Raw genomic sequence first — 26,230 nt, 5'->3', positions numbered from 1 at the left:
TAGTAGTATAGTCCATTGCCATTTTGGTATGTATGTGGATGTTACTTCACTATAATGAGAGCCCTTTGCCTATTATTCTAACTGTTTGTTATGTAGCATATGATAGCCATATATATAGTAAGATTTCTGATTTCTTTTTTTTTCTTTGATAACCAGATAATCTCAGTGATGCCTTGAAGAAGCTGAAGATAACAGCTGTTGACAGAACTGAGGATAGTTTAGAAGGATGCTTGGATTATCTGCTTCAAGCACTGACTCAAAATAGTAAGTTTCATTATGTTTATTCAAAATGCCAAACAAAAAGATCAGCAGTCATTCAAAAATTGATATGTAGTTTATCCATAACTTGCATTCATATAACTTGAATATTTTGAATCCTATCTCTGAATACTGAGGCTGTTTTACATGTTTCATCCTCCTACCCCATATCCCCACCCCCAGGGTACTGAAAGCCAAATTCATAGAAAAAAGGAGGAATTGATTGGTGGTGATGATGACATTAATACCATTCCCAGAGAGAGGCCATTATTTCATTTTTAACAGATAGTTGTTTTTCTTGAAACCTACGTTTGTTCTTTAAAATATGACTGTGTTCATATGTGCGGAGACTAGGGGGGAGAAACAGAGGGAGCTTTAAAGACCTAATATTTTAATCTGAGATCTTATGGCCACCTTTTAAATAATTTTACTTTAAATGAATGTGTATGCTTAGATTTAATTGAAAAGAACCATTAGGCCCTAGCTGATTTGGCTCAGTGGAAAGAGCGTCGGCCTGGGAACTGAAGGGTCCTAGGTTCAATTCCAGCCAAGGGCATGTACCTCAGTTGCAGGCTTGATCCTGGCCTGAACAGGGAATGTGTAAAGGCAACCACTGATATGTCTCTTTCACAGCAATGTTTCTTTCTCCCTGTCTCTCTCCCTTCCACTCTCTCTAAAAAATCAATGGAAAAATATCCTCAGGTGAGGATTAACAAAAAAGAAAAGAACCATTAGTATTCATTCAAAAATCCCTTAAAATTGAGGTAAGATTTAATCTTTGGAGGTAAATAGTACCACCCATAAAAGTTATTCAACTCTCGATTGACATACACGTTGTATTGTTGCATTTGAGCTATCATATTTCTCTTAATTCATTTCTGTGTTCTCACAGTGAAGAGATAGGTACAGAATGATTTTCATTTTTTCCCTTAATTCTGCTTGGTTGTGCTATGATTTGCACTGTACTTATTTGTAATTATGCCATTATTTTATTCTGGAACTAATTATGTAGCCGACAAAGAATTTAGGAGAAAGTATATATTGTTAAAAGTTTCCATTTCAAGCACTCAGAGATGTATATGCTATTTATTTTTAATTTTATTTTTTAGTAAATTGATTAGAAAATCTAAAATTAATTTTAGTACTCTTCATCAAAAAGCACATTTTAAAGATAGCTTTGAAAATTCTTTACAGTAATTCTCTTTCTTTTGATCTTAGAGATAACAGAGAAAGCATTTAACACAGGGACTTTAATAAGAGCATCTAGATAAGACTCACAATGGTATAGAACAAGAATAGGAGAGGAAAGTCTAAGGCTGTGTTATCCATTATCATAGTACATGTGACTATTTAAATCTAATAATTAAATTAAAAATTAGGCTCCTTAATCTTACTTTTCAGTAGCCATCTTTAGCTAATGACTACCTAATTGGGCATCACAGATACAAATCATTTTGCATGATCACAGAAAGTTTATTTGGATAACACTGGTCTAGAGGTAGAAACATCATGTGATGACCTGATTTTCACACATCCTATATAATAAAAGCCTGATATGCTAAGTTTCTAGTCATCTGGTCAGCTGTTCAACAATCAAAGAATAATATGCTATAATGATATGCTAAAGCCACTCAATGTTTGCTATGACGGGCACTACCAGGGAGCAGACAGTCAACTGATGTGCACTGACCACCAGTGGGCAGATGGTTGAACAGTCGCTATGTCATGCACTGACCACCAGGCGGCAGACATTCAGACCAGTAGGTTAGCTTGTTGGGGTCTGGCCAATCAAGATTGAGGGAGTCGGGCCAGACACAGCCTGGAGCTTTCCCGCAGTCCCTCCCCACCCCTGATTGTGCGCCTGTGGGGTCCCTTGGCCTAGCCTGCACCCTCTCACAATCCAGGAGCCCTCAGGGGATGTCAGAGAGCAGGTTTTGGCCCAATCCCACAGGCCAGGCCAAGGGACCCCACTGGTGCACAAATTTGTGCACTGGGCCTCTAGTATCTACAATATGTAAGCAGATTTATTTTATAGTGTAACTAGACTAGGTAAATTGAGTATTTCAAGTTCGTTTTTTAAAAAAGAGTTATTCTATTATAATGTTCTGTTTTTAATGGCCCAGTTTTCTCTTTGTGTTAGAGAAAGTAGAATTACCTAAATGGATCATTGGTTCAGGAACTGACGTGATGTCATCCGTTATGTGGGGAGGATTGCTCAGTCCTCTCCTGGAAATACTGATAGAGAGAGAGATGAGTAAAAGGAAGCAAAAGTTTATGACTTTTTAAAGAACCTATTCAAGAAATATTGAGAATTACATAATTGCTGGATTAAAATTCAGACCTATTACAGACTTATTCATGGAACCCATTTTTGAAAATGGTCTTGAACTTGAATTTCATCAAGTATTAAGACCAAGTAGCCACAAGGTATTATGTAATAAAAATAATAAATTCTATCATTATAACTGTTGACTCCCCAGGAAGGGAACAAAAGGAATATGTCATTTTTAGAAACTATATAAAAATTTATGTCCTCACATCTAAGACTGTTGATAGAAAATAATTTGACATAGTAAGAGGGAGTGCATGCAGATATCCAGTCTTTGACTAAAGATTGATAGCTTTTGACTTAAAAGTGATAGCTGTCATTGATTGACAACCTGTTATGTATTCAATACTGAACTTGGCACTATATCTGTTATTTAATCTTTCCTAAAGCTTTCGAGGATATACTACCATCAGCGTTTGAAAGATAAGAAAACAGACTCTGTGATACTTGCTTTGCTCTGATAGAATCAGAGTTTGGGTTAGAATTCTTAGTTTACAAAATTAAAAATTATATTTTGAGTAAAGTGCAGATTTTGTTGATTTGTAGAATGTGAAATTGTTTTCAGGAGCTAGATTTTAAAACATATTATGCCTTAAACATTTGCTCTTTTTTTTAAAAAAAAGTTTCAAATTATTATTATTAAAGAGAAGAATGAGAAGGTTGATATATAAACCTTGTTTTTCCCTTGAGCTATAGACTAATATATTTATTTTATAAGTATTTATTGATATAGTTTATAAAATTAGCATCTGGCTTTTAAACAAGAAAGGGTAAAAATATCAGTAAGATGTTTATTTTCTATAGTTGTTCTTTTTGATTCTTCGATTGCTACTGTTCTCTTAAAGGTAAAATAATAAAACATCTAACTTACATGAATCTGTACTCTTATTTTCTTTTAAACAGAGACCTTTTAGTTTCATAATTTTTCCTTACTGTCAGATGTTTTAACTAAAAATATCACTGTTTGCACCAGCATTGCACCTGATCAAGAAAGAATGATTTTTTATCGTTTTGTTCAAGTATACCAGTAAGATGGCAACGTATGTCCTAGAAATCTAAACTTTTATAATCTACTAAAAAGACAATTCTGTAAGGAAAGAAATTATGCTTTTAAAATTTACTCTGGGAATTTAGTATATTTGAATTGTACATTACAAATGATTACAATCTGAAATTAAGAGTTTTTATTTTGATATGTGACTTCATAGTGGTTGTCTGTCTTTTTTGTTTGGGTGACATTACTAGTAAATAGAGTATATGTGTCAGAATCGTTAGAGACAAGAGTTAGAAAATTTGAATACTTATTAGACTTAATGAAAAATATTTTGTTTAAGCAAGCATTTTGTGTAAATCTCTGATCTAATTTAATGTGGAAGTATTCTTTTTCTCATATAAATACTTCAGATCTCAGTTTTAAATGTTCTTAGTAAATATGTGAAGGCTACCAGCCAAGAAATCAGCTTTTGTTTATTCTGGTCTCTTGATTCAGAGTCTAGTTAGGAGAGTCTCAACAAATGCTTGCTGAATTGTAGTACAGTTACTCTATTTCATACTTGAAAATTAAAATAATATGCCACCTATTTTCACCTCTAAACTTAACATAGGAATTGTCTTTATAGAAAGTATGACATCTGATCATCTTGCAAAGCAAAGTATCATAAGTCAAAAGCCCAAAGACAAGAGATATTAACAGTGCATTCATTATAGAAAATCTGTTTCATATTAAGAACATGGGGACCATGTTGCATTGCTGGGGTACCAAAAAACAATGCCATCCTGATAACCAGCACAGCTTTCAGTTCTTTTCCTGCAGATTAGGCTGTTTACCTGTTTCATTTACCTTTGTATTTTAACTTTGTTTAGTTGCCTGATAACAATTCCTATTTTATATAAGAGTCACATAATAGTTTGTTTTCTATGGAACAACCCTGTGAGAGAATATAAATGTATTCTAGAAAGAAAAAAGTATTTGCTATCTAGTTCCGCATTCCTAACTTTATATCATAATACTCATCTACCTGTGGAACTCGTAGGTTTTCTTAGTCATTATATTGATTTTTTATTCCCTTCTAGGTTATAATTCTAAGTGTACCAAATTATGTACACAAGTTGCTAATGCATATTACTGTATGAATCTTCTCTAACAGTAAGAACTTTCTTTTGTCATTTGCTTTTAGTCTGCTTTGTGCCTTTAATATTTCTAAACAAATTTACTCTCAGTTTTACTAAAATTATTTCTTAAGTAAGGGACTTTAAAACTTAATAATCAACTGTTTTTCAATAGCCATATTCAATCTGCAATCACTGAACATGAAAGATTGCTGCTGTTTTCATAGAAACGAAAAAAATTATTACTTAATTCTTTCACAGGAATACCTAGATTATGCCTTATTATGCCTTTTTACCCTATGTTATCAAATACACCACGGAAGTGATGATGTTTCCTTCGTAAACTAATTGACTATGCTCACTTCCTTCACGGATTTTTTTATCACAAGGCACTTTTAGTTATTGTGTTTTTTGTCCACAAGGGCTTACACTGGTGCAAAACATAAATTATCAAATCATTTTATTTCTAAATAAATACAGGAGTGGACAAAAGTAGGTTTATAGTTGATATGGCAAAGATATGTGGGTTATGATTATTACAGTAGCTTTATTCTCTGTTATACTCTGTTTCTCGTATTTAAAACTATAAACCTACTTTTGCCAATCTTTGTTTTAAGAACTAAACTAGAATGAAATTTGTGCACGGGGGGAGGTGTTCCTCAGCCCATCCTGCACCCTCTCCGACCTGGGACCCCTCGAGGGATGTCTGACTGCCTATTCATCGGGATCGGGCCCAATCGGTCCCCTACTCTGATCAGGGGCAGGGCCGGCCGGCCGGCCGGCCTGCCAGCCACCCATGACCCCACCCCCAGGCCACTGGTCCCCGATCGGCCACCCCCATCCCATTTGGGGATGGGGCCAGCCAGTCCACCACTCATAGTCTCTCCCCACAGCTGGCCCCACTCCCACTCAGCCCCCTCCACACTAGTCCGGGGTGGGGCTGGCCAGCCTATTTCCCACAGCCCCTCCTCTGGCCGCTGACCCCCAATTGGCCCCTGCATCTTAATTAGAGCCACTCCCCTCAAGCCAGATCACCCCTGATTGGGCCCTGATCAACCGGCCAACCTCCCACCACCTCCTCCTCCCAATAGGCCCAACACTGACCCACTGCGATTGGGGCCGGGCTGGCCAGACCCCACCTGTCCACAAATTTGTGCACTGGCCCTCCAGTAGGATATATAAAGACAGATTGATATCTCTAGATCAGAAATTTTTAACTTTTTTTTTTTTTTTTAATCTCATTGAACACATTAACTACTAAAATTCTTTGGCACACAAAATATATTTTGCCTTTTGCCAATATGACGGAAAGAAAAATGGTATTATTTTTACTCATTCACACCGGATGGCTGTGTTGTATTGGCTCTTGTCATTTTTTAAAAAAAATTTGGCAATCTAAGAGAAAAGAAGGCAGTGCTCCTGACTAAATAGTCAGGTATTGTAGAAATTCTCTGAGATAGATAGGAAAAAATAAGTGAGAGAGATTTTAAGGAATCTCACTCAATTATGGAGCCTAGCAAGTCCAAAATCTTCAGAATTACTTATAGAATTTTCTTTTGCTCTTGCACTGGGGGTGGGGCAGGTGGGTGGGTGTTGTTTGTTAATGAGAATCAGTCTTTTGTTCTATTCATGCCTTCAACTGACTGAATGAGGTCCACCTACATTATGGAGGGCAAACTGCGTCACTCAGAGTATACAGATTTAAATGTTAACCTCATCTAAAAACACTCTCACAGAAATATTCAGAATACTGTAGTGTTTGACCAAATATAAGGGTATCCTTACCCAGCTGAGTTGACACATACTAGTAAAAGTAACTAACCATCACAAAAGATATTTATATTCCACTAAAGTATCAAAATGGATTCTGTGGCATAATAATTATGTGTTGGGAAAACAGCTAGTGAAGAATGATGCCATTGGTATTATAACTTTCTAGAAAGGAATCTATAATTTATTTTACTGAGGTTTTTCAGGACTTACTTTATAATATTCATTTTGATAAGCCCCCAAACAAGGCTCCAAAAGGCACAGTAATGGTAGTCTAGTTTTTTTTTAAGGAGAAGTATGTATTCAGAGTCTAGGTTGTAGCACACAATGTTCTATAAGATGAATTCATTTTAGATGCTTGTGATTTTCACTTTCCTATGGTTGTTACATACACGTCTTTTCTCCTCTTTGCTTAAAGGAGCAAACAGAATGTTGTCATTTGGTTCATTATAACAGTTGTGGATTATTCATCTTTTCTTTCTGATATATGCATGTGGGAGGGATAATAAAGAAGACAAGGTAATTTTCTACAATGATTTCTTAAGATTTAAAGAACATTTTTGCATATGCTTGCTTTTGAAAAATATAATCTAGGACTTGATTAGCTTAATGCAAAGTGAAAAGTTTAGTCTCTGCATGAGCTAGTAATTGGTAAGTAATTCTATAAAAGTCTCATTCTTGAGAGAATTCTTAAAATATAAGACAGTCTTTTAAAAAGCTCAGTTCTTTTGTTAGAAATACTTACAACTACTACAACATCAATACATGTTACTCAGTTGCTCCATCTATAACTGTTTATCCATTCCTCTATTCCAATTTATTTCAGTGTATATTATTTGTATATTCTTTTTTCATTTGTTGAGTTGTAAATTCCTTCAGGGCAAGACAATTCTGTTGAACTAGCATTAATTGGGTACCACCATATATTTTGTACCATGCCCTGAAATGTTTAGTCAGACCAGTAATAGTTAAATTTTGATAGAGTTTAATACATTATATAGTAGAGCTGATTATAAAATGTTGGGGAAACAGAGAGCTGTATTCAACTCACAGTTGTAAATTGAATGTCGTACAGGGACTGACATTTCACCTGGGTTATGATGGATAAATAGGTGTTTTGCTTCCATACTATTCTCCTTCTACCTGCCTTTTTCTTCAAACTTTGAATAATATCAACCATGTGCCTTTTCACTTCCCAATGTTAATAGTCTTCAGCTGCTGGCAAAAACAAACACACACACACACACACACACACACACACACCCCCCGCTCAAAAAAAAAAAAAAGTAAAAAAAGAAAATCACCCAATGGTATAGAATGTTGCTATTAGAAATTTAGGATCTCTGTCCTCAGCTAGTAATGCTTTTTCTTTCTTGTAGAATATATATTTTCTCTTTACTGCTTACTATATGTTTTATTATCTTTTAAAATTCAGTTCAAATGTTACCTTATTTATGAAGATTTCCATGATCTTCACGGAGCTGTTGTATTTAACCTCCATGGTAGTATCAGTCATCATTTGTTAAAATATTTCTCTAATAGACAGCTCTGTGAGGTTATGACTTGTCTTCTTTAGCTTATATCCCCAGGAGGGACTCAGTAAAAATATATTTTCCTTGAGTAATCTTATTCATTCTCAGGTCTTTAGTCTAACAGCTGGACACAATTACAGCATTGAGTATTAGGAAGGGGGGTGATTTTGATGAGCAGGATCAGGGAATTCTGGATTTTGAAAATATAGTGTACTTCACCCAGTTAATGTGAGGACCCAGGAATTATGGGAAGAACATTCAAGCATAAAAAGCAAAGTACACAGTCATAGTGGTGGAGGAAAATCTAGTTCATTTAGAAACTGAAAATTTTGGTATGGCTAGCAAAAAAATGTATATTCAGGGAAGATAATATCTGGAAAAGGGAGTAAGAGGTCAAATTATGAGAGACATCCCATGTATCTTAGTCCACATGGGCTGCTATAACAAAATAGCCTAGATTTGAATGGCACTTCTAACAGTTCTAGAGGCTGGGAAGTCCAAGATCAAGTTCAAGGTATCTACTGAGGTATGTTTCCTGACGCATAGGTAGATGACTTTTTGCTGGGACCTCACATGGTACAAGAACTGAGGCATCGCTCTAGGATCTCTAGTTGTAAAGCCACTAATCCCACTCAGCGTGCCCTAATGACCTAAGCACTTCCCCAAACCATCACATTTGGGGCTAGATTTCAACATAATTGGGGGAGAAGGGTACAAACTCACTCTAGCATCATGCTAAGGGAAACTACTGAAAGCAAATAAAAATCAGATTAGCTAATAAGGAAAAAAGAGGACATCTATCTTTTTCTTAGAGACTGGAGTTAGGGGTAGTTTACTTCATGGTTAAGTATGAAGGAGTAAAAATATTTGCACTCTGATACCAGGCAAGATTATTTGTTTTCAGGATCTCTTATTCCTTTTTCCAGATGTTATCTTCCCCGAGTATACTTTTTTTTGGTATACACAGAGAGTAGTAAATGTTTAGAATTTCTGGCTTAGGAAATGTAACAGGGAAATAACTAGAGTTAACTAAAACATTACTGAACAATGCAGAAGGTCTAGTTAAGATTGTAAAGTGAGAACTTATCTTGTGGTGCTAGTTAACATACTATCCAATAAAAGAGTAATATGCAAATTGACTGTACCTCTACCACACCCTCAAGTCATGCCCACCAGTCAGTCTGGAGCAAATCTGCAAATAAACCCAACCAAGATGGCTGCTGCCACAGAGAGCATGAGGGAGGCTAGGGTCTCCCCAGCAATGGATGAAGCCAAGCTTTCCACCTGCCCTTGCTGACCTTGGCCAGGGGTGGAGCCTGGCCATCAGCGGGCGATTGGAGCCAGCTGCGGGTCGGTGCCCAGGGTCCGAGCCTTGGCCAGAGGCTGTCGGCTTTGGCCAGGGACAGAGCTGGACGATTGGAGTCAGCTGGGGTCTCCTGCAGGTGATTGGAGTGAGCTAGGGTTCCCTGCCCAGAGACCAAGCCTAGGCCAGAGACTTGCAACTTTTGCTGGGGGCGGAGCCAGGCGATCAAGCCAGCTGGGGGTCCCTGCCCAGGGCCTGAGCCTCTGCCAGAGGCTTTCGGCCTTGGCTGGGGGCGGGGCTGGGCAATCAGAAGAGATAGGTGTGAACTACAGAGGAAACATCTTTTCTGACCGCTCATTGGCTAAGCTCCATGTATGCCACTGCTACCGTGTTTCCCCGAAAATAAGACCTAGCGCATGGAAAGATAAGACATCCCCTGAAAATAAGACCTAGCGCTACTTTGGGAGAAAAAAATCAATATAAGACACTGTCTTATTTTCGGGGAAACAGGGTAATATTATTAGTAACTTGGGTATAAGAATCCAAAAAGATGATTTAGAGCTTTTCCACCATATTCCTGGAGAAAAAAACACGAAGGTTCGCTGCTGCAGGGCTAAGAAATGTCATATCCTGCCCTAGGCGGTTTGGCTCACTGGATAATGCCTAGGTCTGCCAACCACAGGGTCCAGGTTAGATTCTGATCAAGGGCATGTACCTAGGTTGCAGGCTGGGGCGCAGGTCAGAGCTCATGCAGGAGGCAACCAATCAAAGTGTTCCCCTCACTTTGATCTTTCTCTCTCTTTCCTTTTCTCTAACACATTCTCTAAAAGTAATGGAAACTTATAGTCAGGTGAGGATAAAAAAAAAGAGAAAGAAATGTCATTTCCTTTGAAAGACACATCTTAAAAATGTCTAAAGAAAGTTGTCATTTTTTTCATGGTGAAGGGACTGGAGTCTGTTGATGAAAACATCTTTGTGGCTGTGGTGACTGGCAGTGGCTCCAGCAGAGGGGTGATGGGGCTGGTGCTTTTCCCTGATCAGTCTAGTCGTCTCCCACGAGACTGCAGCTTAGGCCCGCTCCCTAAGCTGTAGGTAGGCATCCCCTGAGGGTTCCCAGTATGTGAGAGGGGGCAGACCGCCCCCCCAGTGCACGAACTTCATGCATTGGGCCTCTAATATTTAATAACATAACATTTTAAAATTAGAGAACAGGAAGACCTACATGGCTGGATTTATCCACTGTCAGGGATTGAGTGGCAAGGTGAAATAGATAGAGTCTTAGGAAAATTGCTGAAGTCATTGATCATTTTTCAGAGTATGTAGGGATGAAATGAAGCATGGAGAGGGCTGATAGATTTGGAAGAAAGAAGTTGAAGGATTAGAGGTTTCAGTGAAGTTAAAAATGTTCACTAATCTATACTAATAGAAGAGAAATATGCAAATTGACCATCACTTTTCACAACACCCACCAACCAATCAGGAGTGAGTATGCAAATTAACTTCATCACCTCCATGGAGACTGACAGCAGGGAGGAGGCAGCTCCCCAGCATGGCCTGCTTGGCTATTGCCACAGCAACATGGAAGCAGGCAAGTGCAGCCCACAGGCAGCACCCAGTACGGCCTGCTTGGCAGTTGCCATGTTGTGGAGCAGGCAGGCCCTTCAGAGAGCAGAGAACCACAGGGAGTGGGCCTAAGCCGTCAGTAGGACATCCCCTGAGGGCTCTCAGATTGGAGAGGGTGCAGGACAGGCTGAGAGACACACCCCTTGCCTCCTTGCACAAAATTCGTGCTCTAGACCTGTATTAGAGAAATAAAATACATGATAGAATAGAAGACTATGCTCAGAAAGTAACTTCCAAATTTAAGCTTTCAACCATTGAGCAGTTCTACATAATAAGGGGGTCCTGTGAGATTGTGGGGTGGATTGTTAAAGTGCAGTAGAGAATTTGGTCATTTATTAAAGTCAAGGAATGTGAGGCCATGTTATTAACCGTTTCATGTAGATTCATAGTTGTTCAGGATGATAGCAAGAATTGTAGGAGAGAGAAAACTTGAGAGTAAGCTCCATTGAATTTGAGGGTTATTAGAATGCTAGTGATGAGAATGGGGCAGATAGAGAACTAATTTTCGCATGAAGCCAGAGGACAAATGACTTCAAAAATACATTTTTCAGCTAAGAAAACAATAACCCAAGCTTCAAGCTCTCAGTCTTGGGCTAAAAGGCGAGGAAAAGAGAGCTGAATTCTGCTGAAGAGCAGTGAAAGGAGGAAGGTAGTGTTTTGGGAGTATCTGGCATTGGTTTAGAAAGTTTAGAGATCCTCAAAACAAAACAAAACAAAAAAGTAACACAATAAACCCCACCCTAAAAAAATAATTTAGAAATCCAAAGGGTAGGAGTGTTCAAAACTAGTTCTGAAGAAAAAAATTCTGGTCTAGATTGGAAATTCTGTGAGATAGGAAAGTTCTTTAACCATCTTGCAATTTTTCTTGTTCTAGTTATATGGCTTGAAGATTGTGATTTATTTTCTTACTAGTATTCCTGTGCACAAATCTGTGTGCTGGTAGCTGTCAGCGGGGCCTGGGTGCTCTGTGCCCACTGCCTACCACATGTGTCAAACACAAAGCCCGCTGGCCAAATCCGTCCTGCCAGGCCTTGCAATGTGGCCCGCACCGCGCTGTCATCACTGCACTCTGCTGCGTTTCCATCACAATGACAGTTTATGACTGTTCAGTAAACCATTCGGCCCGCGATTTAGGCTGGATTTTAGATTTTGGCCCCTTCTCTGATTGAGTTCGACACCCCTAGTAGACTAAAGGCTCTTCACAGCCCAGAGGCCCATCCATGGCCAGGGTCAGAACACTTGCCTTGTCGCTATAGCAACAAAGCAAGTATTCCTCCAGGCTGCTCATGCTTCCTGCTCTCATTGGCCACTCCCACAGGACTGGGGGACTCTGGTGGGGGTGAGAGGACTGGGCGCTGCCATCTTTGTGACAGAGTGATGGTTAATTACCCTTTATTAGATAAGATTTATGATCATTTCTCATCCTCTCTCCTTTAAGAGAGTGAATTCTTCTTTGACTAATATTATTTCCTCCTTTGTTCTCCTGAATTAGGCACCATCAACAGACCTCCTTCACACTTTTTCTCCTTATCATTTAAGTAGAGCCACCCTGTGAAACTCTGCTTTCTTTCCTATTTTAGGACATTTTGTTTTGACCTTTTCCCTTGTTGATTTTGTAGGATTTTCAATTTGATATTTGTCTTGGGCATTACATAGAGACCTAAGCAATTGCTTTAATGCCATTATATCTAGTAAATCCAGGGCCAACTTGAAAACCTTTCAGTATTCATTTTGGGTGCTATACATTACTATTCCCTACATTACTATTGCCCAGTCTACAAAGGGCATTATTACATAAAGAGTACAAACAGCCGAAAGCAGTTTGGCTCAGTGGATAGAGCGTCGGCCTGCGGACTGAAAGGTCCCAGGTTCGATTCCGGTCAAGGGCATGTATCTTGGTTGCGGGCACATCCCTAGTAGGAGGTGTGCAAGAGGCAGCTGATAAATGATTCTCTTTCATCGATGTTTCTAACTCTCTATCCCTCTCTCTTCTTCTCTGTAAAAAGTTAATAAAATATATATATATTTTAAAAAAGTATAAACATCTCCAAATCAAGGGTCAAGGATATTTTGCCAGTTCTTTTAGATTTCTAGACCCAATTCCAGTGTGTAGGAGAAGCAGGTGTCCCTCACACCAACAACTAGCAATGCTCTGGACACTAGTTGGGCGTCCTACAATTCAACTCAGTTCCCACACTGTCTATTTGAATGTAGTGTCAGATTCCACAGGATAAGGGTTCAGCCCTACAAGACTGCTTTCTGCCCCCACTTCTGATGCCATCACAAGCCCAGGCAACATGTTAACCTGTGCTTCTGACTGACCCTTTGTAAATTAGTCTGGGGTTCTAGTAAGGTCGCATTGAGGTCATGTCATCTTCCTCTGACCTTGAGCTGAGAACCAGCTCTTTCTGAAACTGCCTTCTGGTGGTCTGCTTCAGGAACTGTTGACTGCAAGGCCACCCGTAGAAAGGTGGCTGAAGGCAGTGTTTCTGTCCCCTGTCAGGACCCCAGGGCAGCTGCTCATGTCTAATCTCCTACCTAACACCTCTGTACATTATGTCTGTTGGGGGATTTTACGAAAATATGTTTTTTATTGATTTCAGAGAAAGGAAAGGAGAAAGATAAAAACTCGGTGAGAGATAATCATTGATGGGCTGCCTCCTGCAGACCCTTATTTGGAATCAAGTCCAAAACCTTGGGCATGTGCGCTGACCATGGCCTCCACACCATCCGAACTGTTGTGGGATTCTTATCAAGATATTCAAACTGCCGAAACCGGTTTGGCTCAGTGGTAGAGCGTCAGTCTGCAGACTGAAAGGTCCCGGGTTCAATTCCGGTCAGGGGCATGTACGTTGGTTGTGGGCACATCCCCAGTAGGGGGTGTGCAAGAGGCAGCTGGTCGATGTTTCTCTCTCATTGGCGTCTCTATCTCTCTATCTCTCTCCCCTCCTCTCTGTAAAAAATCAATAAAATATATTAAAAAAAAGATATTCAAACTATACTAGTCTCCCTCACTAAACTATAAACTCTTTGAGAGCAAATATGCATCTGGTTAGCCAATTATCTGGTACTTTTTAAGTATTTAATGCTGAATCAGTGTATTAAATGCATCCAGTCACTTCCATGATTTAATGTGTGTTGATTTACTGATAGCTTTTCAGTACAGTGTGTATTTTAAGATCCATTGTTTAGTTTAGTTACTATTTTATCAGCGATAATTAAATTCAACACATATGCTTACTCTACTCTTGGTAGATTATCGTGGCCTGAAGTCTGCTTCTCTTTTCAGTTTAGAGTTGATGGGTTTTGTAGTCATTGTTGTGGCTAAAGTATATTGAGAAGAGCTGTTTGTTTGAAAAGTATTGGATTTCCTCCTCTTTTCAGAATAATTCAGTGTAGTTGTAGTTCTAGACAAGATATTTTTAAATAAATTAACAGCTTTTTACCAACAGGTTCTTTAGTCATATTCTTGACTTCTTCACACAGATATAAAATAATCATTTTTGTCTCATGACTTATTTTGTAACAATTACTATTTCATCTGACAGTCTTGTATATTACTTTTCTTGAAGTGCTTTGGTTTGTTCTTTTCTCCATTTATTTCCATAGTCTTCTAAAAATCTACACTTTTTAAGATATTAATATTCTCAAAATGTCTTATAGTCAACAACTCCTATGTCACATATAACCTATACCCTAGACATTTTTCCTAATCATTAAAAACCTCTGCCAAAATCTTACATAAATTATTGATTCTTTTATCACTTCAGCATTAAGTTCTTTCTTTTTTTAACATTTGGGAAATTAGCATCAAATTTGATTATTGGTTAATAATAATAATCTGTTTTTTCTTCCCCATTCTCAGCCCTTTCTTGAGCCTCACTTGCCAACTTTAAATTTCAGCTCTCAAGGATTATACTTGAGAGGAAATTGAAATCTATATCCACAAACTTTCAAAACTTTTCAGGTTTACTTAAACCAAACCAACATGATTTTACTTGGATTTGCTTTCTCTTTCATTGAGTTTTTTAATAAAGCAAGTCACTACAGATCTTGAACAGTTCTTTGCTTCTTTTATACTCTGTTTATTTGTTTTTTAAGAGTCGCTTCTCTGCCCCTACCTACCTCCCTTGCTCTTTTTCCTTCTCCTCTTTGGGAAAATTCTGAGATTTGAGTGAGATGACCCTCATCTTTACTCCCTAAGTCACAGAGTCCTTTCACTGATATTCTCTTAGGCCCAAACTAATCAATACATGGTGTGGCATTTATATGGCCAAATTAATTAAGTCATATTAGTTTAATTGCTGTGAACCATGGGACTTTGTGTTTGTTTGTTTTGTTGCTTGCCTGTTAAGACTGGGAACTTATTGCCATTTTCCTACTATGATGTGAACTAGTCTGATAATGCTAACACAAAGGTGAGTTGAGGAAACTTCAGAAAAATGGAGCAGGAGCCCTAAAAGATCATTCAGGAAGCTCACTCTGTTTCTAGATTTCACAGTTAGGTGAACTGAGAGCTAATAAATTTCCCAATTGGAGTACAGTATGAAAGTATATAGTAGTATGCCCTGATTTATACAGATTTGAAATAGGTTTTCTTCTTATAAAATAATGTGAGCATTATTGTAAACAATTTGGAAAACAGAAAAAATTATAATTTTTTTATTTTATAAAATTTGCATTATGCCATGTAAATGTAGGTTCCTTTTTTATAGCATTTTTTTTTTTTAGCATTTAACATGATGAACTTTTAAAATGGCGTTTTAATGATTACATAATGTTCTTTTGGATGGTTAGTCCACAGTAGTACTCATCTATTGTTGGGCATTTTTAAATTATGTCTTTTTTATTTTTTTTAATATGCTTTATTGATTTTTTTCAGAGAGGAAGGGAGAGGGATAGTTAGAAACATCAATCCCGTGCCTCCTGTACACCCTCTATTGAGGATGTGCCTGCAACCAAGGTACATGCCCTTGACTAGAATCAAACTTGGAACCTTTCAGTCCGCAGGCCGACTATCTACTGAGTCAAACAGGCTAGGGCTATATCTTAATTTAAGATGATACCATGAGCTATTTAACTGTTTCCTTTTGCCAGACTTAAGAGTAATGCCCATTTTAAGTCACTCCTTACTCTTTTTTCTTGTATATGTAACTTTTTGTTATTTCTTTTTGTTTTCCTGAAAAAAGAGGAGTAAATTTTGCATTCATCACATTGACTTGTTTACAAAGAGTAATATTTCCTTAAGTGGGTTCCTTGGATCACTTTTTCTTTCTTTTTTTTTCCCCCCCAAGTATATTTTTCAATTTAATTTTAGAGAAAGGGAAAGATAGGAATATCGATGTGAGAGAAACACATCGATTAGTTGCCTCCTGCACCAGAGACTGGGCCTGGGCTGGGTAGGAACCTGCAACCAAACTATGTGCCCTCGACCGGAATCTAACCCAGGACCCTTTGGTCTATGTGGGCCAACGTTTTATCCACTGAGCCAAATCGGCTAGGGTGGATCATTCATTTTTTAAGATGCTCCTTAGGAAATAATTTGTTTATTTCAGGAACGGTATATATTTCTGTAGGCTTTTGGTTAACATTAATAAATTAAGGTCTTCAAAAAATCCAGTTGTGTATATGCCAGATCTCTGGATTTGTTTACTTCATATTTTCCACCTAGGTATTTCACAATAGGATGGAGATGGGTCTTTTACTGAAAATGTTCCTTTATTCTATTTTACTGTATTCTCATTTTCTTCAGTAATTACTTTGAACTTCTAGGTGAACAGTTCTAGTTATATACTCTGCTTTTACCCTAATCATTAACACAATTCCTCCTAGTGTTTATTTTCTCAGTAAATATCTTTCATTTGTTTTCTAACCATACAGATGTTAATTTTTTTAGCAACTACTCTATGACCTAGTTAGTGGTTATTTTAAAGAAAATAGTCAAACTAACAGATCTTCTTGCTTATTCTAGTGATGATTTTCACACACGTAACTTCTTTGACTCCCACAGCTTACATTATCCTAGAATTGAAATGACTGCAAGACTACCAAAATCACTTGTAATTTTCTAAAATGACTCTCACAACTTAATGTTTTAGTAAGACCTGTTTCTGAGAGTGTGTCACTGTGTAAAGTGTGTCTTTGTTCTGCCCTCTTTTCTTTTCATAGCTACATACATCCTTTTACTTCCTGTATCTCATGTTCCTTTTATTTGCTTAAAATCCTTATTGGGGAAAAAAGGGTCTCATCAGTGAAAGAAATGTCATTTTATTCATTTCCCCCTGCCCCACTTTCTGTGCTCACATTTTCTCCTAGAAACATGGCCTTCTCATTTGTCATGCCTGAACTTTAACCCACCTCTTCTGTGTTTTAAATATTTTAAACACATTTCACTTTCTTATCACTCAGTTGCCTCACTGTAGTTCTTATTCCTGCAAAATATGTTAAGTAAATTTTTTTTCACATAATAACTTGACAAATCTGGTCAGGGTATTGTCATCACCATATCTCTTCTAAAATAACAGTTATGGTAGGAAAAGCAGTGAAATAGGAACCATAAAAACTGGATTCTTCTTGTTTTTCCAGTATAATCGTATTATAGAGCCTTATTTGTGATATGAAGAGAACATGACCTAGCATGCCTATCTCACTTGACCTGTTTTAAAAATAGAGAATATGTTTGAAAATGCTTTCAGAATTTAAAAAAATGTTTTGATATAAATTTAAGATCATGTAGCCGAAACCGGTTTGGCTCAGTGGATAGAGCGTTGGCCTATGGACTGAAAGGTCCCAGATTCGATTCCGGTCAAGGGCATGTACCTTGGTTGTGGGCACAGCTCCAGTAGGGGGTGTGCAAAAAAAGGCAGCTGATTGGTGATTCTTTCTCATCGATGTTTATAACTCTCTATCCCTCTCTCTTCCTCTCTGTAAAAAAATCAATAAAATATATTAAATAAATAAATAAATTTAAGATAATGTATCAGTCAAGTACCTTTAAATGAGCACACTGAGTTTGAATAGGAATTAGCTAAAGTGATAGGGAGTGTGTGATGTTTCAGAGGGAACAAATGCAGTAAGGAAGTAATAAATAAGATGATTAATTTGGTTTACTAAAAATAATTTAGGGTGGCTAGAATATAGATTGTCATGGAAGAGTATCAGGAGATAGGATTGGGAAATATTACGGATGTGCTTGAATATTGGAGCCCTGGCCATTATTGCTCAATGGTTAGATGTCAGCCATTGAAACCAAGGTCTCAGTTTTGATTCCTGGTCAAGAGCATGTACTTAGGTTTCGTGATCTGGACTCATGCAGGAGGCAACTAGTCAATGTGTTTTCTCTCTCTCAATGTGTTTCTCTCCCTCCCTCCTTCCTATCCACTCTCTCTGGAAGGCAAAAAATATCAGGTGAGGATTAACAAAAACAAAAAAGTTAGGAGAATCATTTAAATATTTAAATTAGGGAGTGACAAAATTTGCATTTCCAGAAGTTTATTCTGGTATCTTTGGGGATCACTGATAGGAGCAGTGGGAGGAATCTGTGGTTGGAGTTCAGGAGACTTGTGAGGAGGCTGTTGCATTTAATAAAGGTCAGAACTAAGAACTTGATATAATAAGAATGTATAAAGGAAAGGATAGATGCACAAGATGCTAGTGAGATGGAATCTGGAACTCCGGTTCTGATTGAATGTGGGTGGTTGATAGGCATTTACTCATTTTCAAAGAGAAATATTTGCAATCATTCTAAATAAAAAATTTGCGGGCTTCTGGCTGAGGTGGGTTCTCTGCCTTTCACTGAGATAGAGACTAGAATGATTTTAAAGAAAAAGAGGGTAAATTTTATTTGAAGAATGTTAAATTTCAGGTATTTATGGTATTTCCAAGTGCAAATGCTTTGTTTTCAGTTGGAAAAAGGAGAGGGGATTTGGGACTGGTCTGTGTTGTACTAGTAAATGAAGTTTTGAATTTGGATCAGATTGCCCAGGGCAAGGTCACTTGTTACACCCTATTCTAAAAATTTACCCCTTGAGAAGTGAGTAGTTTTTCAGAGACAAGGATACACATGCCTCCTTTTTAAGTCATATTCCTGGTACTTGCAGTCAATCCAAATCTGTTATAAGGATTCTCTGGATATGTAATATAAAGATACTAGTTCTTTAAGTAAGACTTAATTTTTTTTTCTTTGTATTGTTTAATATTGTTTACACTGTTACAGATGTCCCCATTTTACACACCTCCCCTCACCACACTGTTGTCTGTGCCTATGCATTATGCATATTTGTGCTTTGGCTAATCCCTTCACTTTCTTTCATGAGTTACCCTCACCCCTACCCTCTGACAGCTGTCAGTCTGATCCATATATCCATGTCTAATTCTGTTTTGTTTCTCAGTTTATTTTGTTCATTAAATTGCACATATAAGTGATATCATATGGTATTTGTCTTTCATGGACTGGATTACAATATTTCCCTTAGCATAATAACCTCTAGATTTGTCCATGCTGTTGCAGAAGATAAGAGTTTAATTTGATAAATGCATGCATCACCCCCGAGAGGGGTTTTCCCCTTTCAATTTCTTTTTTTTTTTTTTGCACAGATTTTAAAAGGTATTTTTATTGCTTTAAAAAAAGGTATTTTTTTTATTACTTGAAAAAATACTGTCAATTTATCTAAATATATTTTTAACCCAAGTGAGTTATAGTAATAACAGTCATTATTTTTGTTTTTCTAACTTGGAGTTCACTGTAAATTTGTTATCAAATGCTTTTTATTAATTTATTCTCATGAAGCCTATATGCTAACAGAACATCAGAAATTCAACTTATTGTAAATAGTAGCATACCTGAAAAACCCATCTTGGTATTTAACTGTAAAGCCAATTCTTTATTGTATTTACTTGGCAGCTTTCTTGTGAACTTCAGCCTCTCTCAAGCTATATCTTAAATTATGAGTTATTCCCATCTCATTTATTTCCTCTGTTCTACCAGGTGGTTGACCTTGAGAAGTTCTGCAAGCGGTGCTTTACCTTCTCCTCCCCATAATGCCATTGTAGCCCAGCTTCTTGATGTGCTCTTCTTTAAAGTTCCCTGACCTGATTGCTCAGTTTTCTTTTCCCTTGTCAGTGGCAGTTTCATAACTAAACTGCTTATTGCCACCAGGAGGCCAAGTCAAGTGTGGACATAGGACTACAGGGACAGAATGAGCGCTTCCTGCACTACAAGGGCTGCTGTGATGGATATGACTTCTGCAGTAGGACCTACAGATATTACTTCAGAGGAGCAATTGCCTATCATATATGGGTCCTTTAAAACTCAAGAACTGCCAGCGCCTGTAATTTGTAGACATACTCAGACAATTTTACCACCGCACCTAAATGTGAAGTGGGAGAAAGATAGTGATTCCTGAAAGCATTTAAAAGACATGTAGTTAAAATGTCTATAGTAGCCCTAACCAGTTTGGCTCAGTGGATGGAGCATCGGCCTGTGGACTGAAAGGTCCCAGGTTCGATTCTGGTCAAGAGAATGTACCTTGGTTGCAGGCACATCCCCAGTAGGAGGTGTGCAGGAGGCAGCTAGTAGGTGTTTTTCTCTCATCGATGTTTCTAACTCTCTATCCCTCTCCCTTCCTCTCTGTAAAAAATCAATAAAATATATATATTTTTAAATGTCTATAGTAGATTGGCAAAAATAATGAAAAGCTTACCTTTTTATAGGCCTCTTGAGCTCAGTACTTGATTTTTTTTTTTACAAGTACCCCTTCCTTTATTTAGACCCGCAAATACTAATTGCTGACTACTACTTAATGCTCTTTTAAAATAATTTCAGGTTACTCACAGATATCTGAGAACCTCTTTTAGTTTCACAAATCACTGTGCATTTGAAATGCAATGTAATGCCAGTGCAGAAAGTATATATGAAATGAGGCTGAAACTTTGTAATTTTTTATGGAACAGTTACATTTTAGTGAAAAGCAGTATTTGGTCCTTTGTGTATTTATGCCACAGGAAAGAAGGGTAATTTCCAACTGTTGATTTTAAATTCTAAACCTATATAGAAATCCAGATGCTACCAAATAAATAGAATTCCTGTTAGATTTTTTAAAATTATAAATCAGATTTACATGAGAGAGGATTATATTTATTCCTTTTATTTCTCTGACAATAGCATAAAAAACACTGTTCCCAAATTCTTGATTCATCTTAGTATAACTTTTCTTCCAATTCCTTGGATTATAATCTGGAAAGTCTGTCTCATCTGAGTATAAGAATTTTGTATTGTTTTCATTCTTCCTCTTTCCCCATCAGCTCTGATGTTAAGCTTTTCTTTCAGTTATAGTCAAAGGGAGACACGCATGGGTGATTTGCAGTTAAGTGCTTGCCTCCAAGCACATAAATGCCTTGACTTAACATTTAATCAAGATCCATGCCTTATGCCATACTCCTACTCTTTTGTCCTAGCACTAATAGATGGTGGCACAAGACCCCTGGGGCAATCTAAGGTTGTACATCTTCTGGTCAGAAAAGGAAGAGGGTTACTATGGAAAATTGGGTTTTCTTTTTGGCTTCTTGATTAAAAAAAAAAAAATGAATGGAAATTTGGTGTGAGGTTTTCAGGTGGTACCTTAAAAACTTATTTTAATCCATGAAACAAAACCAAAGCAAAAGGGCACATTGTATTTTATAAATGGGCTTGCTAAAAAGACAACTGCTATATTTATGTCCCCATTATGTGTACATGACATTTTGAATAATGTGAATTATAAGAAATCTAGTAAGTGACAGCATACAAGAGGACAGGTTTCAGCTATTTATGTTTAAGTTTTCTGTTGTAAAAAATAACACCAGTGGTTGCCAGGTGACATACATTTCAGTTTGTTAGTTCAGTAGGATCTGAAGTTGATGTTTATGCTCTGTGATTAGTATGATGGGTGACTTTTAGACAAGTTTACTGCATTTTTCTGGGCATCTGTTTTTTGTTTTTTCAACTAATAAATAAAGTCTTAAGCACTACGTATATCTTTTGTAGTACATAAAATGTTAGAAACTAAAATAGTACTAGCTGTGTGAAAATGCACTGTGCTTATTCGAGGAAAAGAAAATGCATTGATTGAGTTTCAACATTGCATAATCTTGGCTACTTATCTGTAGTACCAATGTCATGGATAAACACATATAAATGAAATGCAAATTACTTTTTCAAAGATAATAAATACATGGAAGTATAAGTACCTATACACTTTCCTATTGCTTTAGCCATTTGACAACTCGAGCTTCTCTTGATAATAAGAGAGTGTTATGGTTCTATAACCCTGGGTAGTCAAGCAGTGCACAGCAAAGCGATTCTTAACATTTTTACCAGAGCATGTGGTTAGAAATACATTTTACATACAGTAGGAATACACATACAGTTAATTACGCATGTGCATATAATAATTCAAAGTTTCACTAACTGTTTTTACCTTACTCTGGGTAAAATTTGTCCTATTTTGTTGCTTTTGCTGGTGTTGTTCATTCTGGTCTCTTCAAGAAATTGCTGGTCCTTGTTCACTAAATGCATTTCAGAGTTTCTAATGGATTGGGACCCACAGTTTGAAAAACATTGCACTAATCTGCACTTACTATAAAAAAATGCATTATTTTTGTAGAATTTCTCATTATTTTACTAAAATTACTTTTCTACTCTATTGATCACATAAGCTACTAGTCTCTTAAGAAATCTTTAGACTTCTCTCTTATTAGTGTGTATATTTAAAGTATGTAAAGATAGAGGATCTATACATAGAAACAATTTTAAATTGAATGTTTTAATAAGCTTACCACTCTATCTTTAAACATATGCCATGCCTCTTTTAAAAAATATATATTTTTATTGATTTTAGAGAGAGGAAGGAGAGGGAGGGAGAGAGATTGAGATATCAATGATGAGAATCATTGATTGGCTGCCTCCTGCACGCCCCCTACTGGGGATCGAACCCTCAACTCAGGCATGTGCCATTGACTGGAATTGAACCCAGGACACTTCAGTCCACAAGCTGACGCTCTACCCATTGAACTAGACCAGATAGGGCTGCTATGCTTCTTCATTGTTTAGCATCAAATAGCAATTTTATGTTTTATTTCCTTGATTTTTTTCTTTATTTGCATCTTCATTTCAGGTGTTCTTGTTATCTTTTATTTTTAATAGGTCATGTTTTTAATAACAGATACATGAAGTAACTTGGTTTCATTGAAAAGTTCTTTCTATATATTTTATCAAAGATAGAAGTAGGAAAAAAAAGATAGAATTAGGGGTTTCTTGACTTTCTATATCACTAAATCTGTTCACTACTTCTTTTCATCATTAGAGGTGGTTTGAAGAGTTGAATGAAAAACATAGTAGTCATATAGAAATACAGTTTCCTCTATCACTCCATATAAAATATGAGGTGATTTTTTTTTGCTCATTTAATTGCTAATTTTAAAAATTTATGACAGCATATAGCAAACCATAAAGGGAGGGGCAAAAGTAGGCAACTGTAAACCTACTTTTGCCCCACGGTATATATAGTGTCCAAATATATATATATTTATACACACACACACACACACACACACACACACTTTAACAGCTGATAACTCACTTAATTTTCACTCCTTTTCATGTTTAACTGATATGAAATAATGTGAAGTCAGACTAAGCTTTGAACAAAGAAAATTTATCCTAAAGTGCTACTAGACTTTTTTTTTTTTTTTTTTAATGGAGATACATAACAAAGTTTATGGTACAAAACTGCAATAGTCGACAAATTGAGGTTGCATAAAGACCAAGTGAAATGATTTTTGATGTTTGCAATTCCATTGCTTTGCATTATCAGTGCTTGAACCAGAATGGTCATCAGTTTGAAAACAGGCATTTACAAACAGACAGACAAACAAAAAAAAAATCATTTCTGTAGATTCTTTTAAATCTTGAAAATGAATTATCTATAATAATAAAAGCATAATATGCAAACAGATGACCTTCCACACAAAGCCGAGGCAGCTGGGTCCTCGAGGGCCGAGGCAGCAAAGGCCTACTTTTGCACGAATTTTGTGCATTGGGCCTCTACTATGTAAATAAACACTAATTTTATAATCATTCCAAGTGTGTAAATATATGTAAAAATAATACACTGTCATAGAATTCAGAAGGGAAGTAGAAAAAAGACATTCCTACTCTGAACAGACAGGCTTGGAAATGACATTAAAAAAGTAAGTTTAGTATACAAATGGTATATTCAGAAACAATTCCTTTATAATCTGACTGTAGATAGATAAAAGATTGCATTATAAAGTGTTTTGTACAAAAACTCAAAAGCATGTTGTGGAAATGAAGGTAATCCTCTATAATAAAAGGCTAATATGCAAATTGTCCCCTTGGAAGTTTACCGACCAGGAGTTTGATCACCTGCTGTGATGTGTGCTGCCCACCAGGGGCATCATGGAGCAAAGGAAAGCCCTAGCTGGCAGCCAGGGGAAGGAAGGCCCTGATTGCCAGCAAGGCCTAGGGACCCTACCCGTGCACGAATTTCATGCACTGGTTTTATATAAATTGCATACATTTGAATGTAAACTGAACAAATTTTCATTTGGATGGTGAGAATTCTTGAAGAATGTATTGTATATAAAATTGTCAGGTTATTGCTGAAGATTATTATTGAAGCTCTTTGTATATATCTCTTTCAGATATGGAAACAAGCGAAAAAATCCAAGAAAGTGGAATACTTCAATTGTTTGAAACTCTGTTGATTCCACAGTCTCCCTGCACAGCCAAAGTAGCTAACATCATAGCTGAAGTTGCCAAAAATGGTGAGGTTTTCCTCAAGAACTTTTCTGCTGGGAACATCTTCAGTTTTACACCTTAATTGTCAGTATGTTTTATTAATTTATGTTTTAATTTTGTAGATTAGACATTTTTCATTTTTTTATATTTGTTTTCTTTGCCTTTTTCGAGTAATTGTTTAAAATGACTATACTTATAGTCATTTTATTTATACATTTCGCATCTGCTATTCCCTTCTTTTAGAGTAGAATTAAAGGAAAACACTACTAGTCCTTGATGTACCTATATCCTTTATTACTTTGGTTATAGGATTCTTAAACTTGCCACTGAATCATTTATCTTTATTGTCATAGAGAGCTTAGCTTATTCTTTTAAATGTATATATTGTTTGTGTTGTACCCAGGTGTGAACTATTTATTTTTAGTCTGGTCTATCCTCCTGACATTGGCACTTGACAGCAACAGAGCAGTTGGAGTATATGTTCTGTTTTCTGCATTACCTTCATGGAAAACATTTAGTTTTTTAATTTTCATTTAAGAATATTCTGGAAAAACAATAATGACAGCAAAGCTTAGATCATATAATAGCTAATCCATCCCATTACATATAGTTTATATCTAATAAGAGATTCTTTACAAGAATTTATTGTAACAGAAATATTTGCATATGATTTTTTTAATTTGGTCAATTTGAGAAAACCCTGACTTAAAGCAGTTTTTAACATTAAAAGAGGGCCAAACTAAATGGAATACCTTTAGTTTGTCTCAGTATATTGTTTTAGGCATTTTATTTTAGTAAATTGCACTTTTAAGAAAAAAAATTTAATTCTGGCCTCATTTGTGTAATCACTATGTCAGGTGGTTTTGTACAATACCAATATATGTTGTTTTTAGCCCAGTAAAACAATTTGTTCATAAATGTATTACCAAATAGAAAATTACCATGACATTATTTTCATTTGTTTAGAGGTTCTCAAAATGTCTTTCAGGCTTCAGTAAGGTTTTTATATTTAAATCACAAATAGCTATTATAATTATATTATCACTATACTGTGCTTTGGATTCAGCTGGTCATAAACATTCAGGTCTTGAAATATTTCATATACCTCAAGCAGATTTGAACTGCTGTGAATTAGCAGTGATTACCTCAGGACAACAAAGAACTTATGAAGCAGATTTAGTTTGAAAATAGATCCCCCTCAGAAATAGTTTGTTAATCTAGACAAGTGGTCGGCAAACTCATTAGGCAACAGAGCCAAATATCAACAGTATAACAATTGAAATTTCTTTTGAGAGCCAATTTTTTAAAACTTCTTCTAATGCCACTTCTTCAAAATAGATTCGCCCAGGCCGTGGTATTTTGTGGAGGAGCCACACTCAAGGGGCCAAAGAGCCGCATGGCTTGTGAGCCACAGTTTGCCGGCCACGGATATAGACCAACCACTATCTGACTCTTAGATGCAAAGAAGCTTTATTTTTAAGATCAAGTCGTTGATTTTTAATCTCATT

At 36.7% G+C, this 26,230-nt stretch overlaps 1 protein-coding gene across 14 annotated transcripts in view; it reads left to right on the top strand.

Annotated features, from left to right (window-relative positions):
- RAP1GDS1 (Rap1 GTPase-GDP dissociation stimulator 1) overlaps window positions 1-26,230 on the top strand; it is a 114,503-nt gene that overhangs the window by 14,734 nt on the left and 73,539 nt on the right. For 11 of the 14 annotated variants that reach the window (XR_004983140.2, XM_036411013.2, XM_036411020.2 and 8 more), the window contains 2 exons: window positions 154-264; window positions 24,626-24,748. Coding sequence is in view for 13 of the 14 variants with exons in the window: in XM_036411013.2 (XP_036266906.2) it covers window positions 154-264; window positions 24,626-24,748 (234 nt within the window). In the remaining variant the exon portion in view is untranslated. The remainder of the gene's footprint in view (window positions 1-153; window positions 265-24,625; window positions 24,749-26,230) is intronic. The other 3 variants (XM_036411038.2, XM_036410994.2, XM_045570625.1) reach the window with 2 other exon arrangements.

The sequence above is a fragment of the Pipistrellus kuhlii genome, unplaced genomic scaffold, assembly GCF_014108245.1.
Source record: "Pipistrellus kuhlii isolate mPipKuh1 unplaced genomic scaffold, mPipKuh1.p scaffold_m20_p_1, whole genome shotgun sequence".
Taxonomy (NCBI): Eukaryota; Metazoa; Chordata; class Mammalia; order Chiroptera; family Vespertilionidae; genus Pipistrellus; species Pipistrellus kuhlii.
The sequence above is the reverse complement of the archived record's forward strand: the minus strand, read 5'-3'. Positions and strand labels throughout refer to the sequence as shown.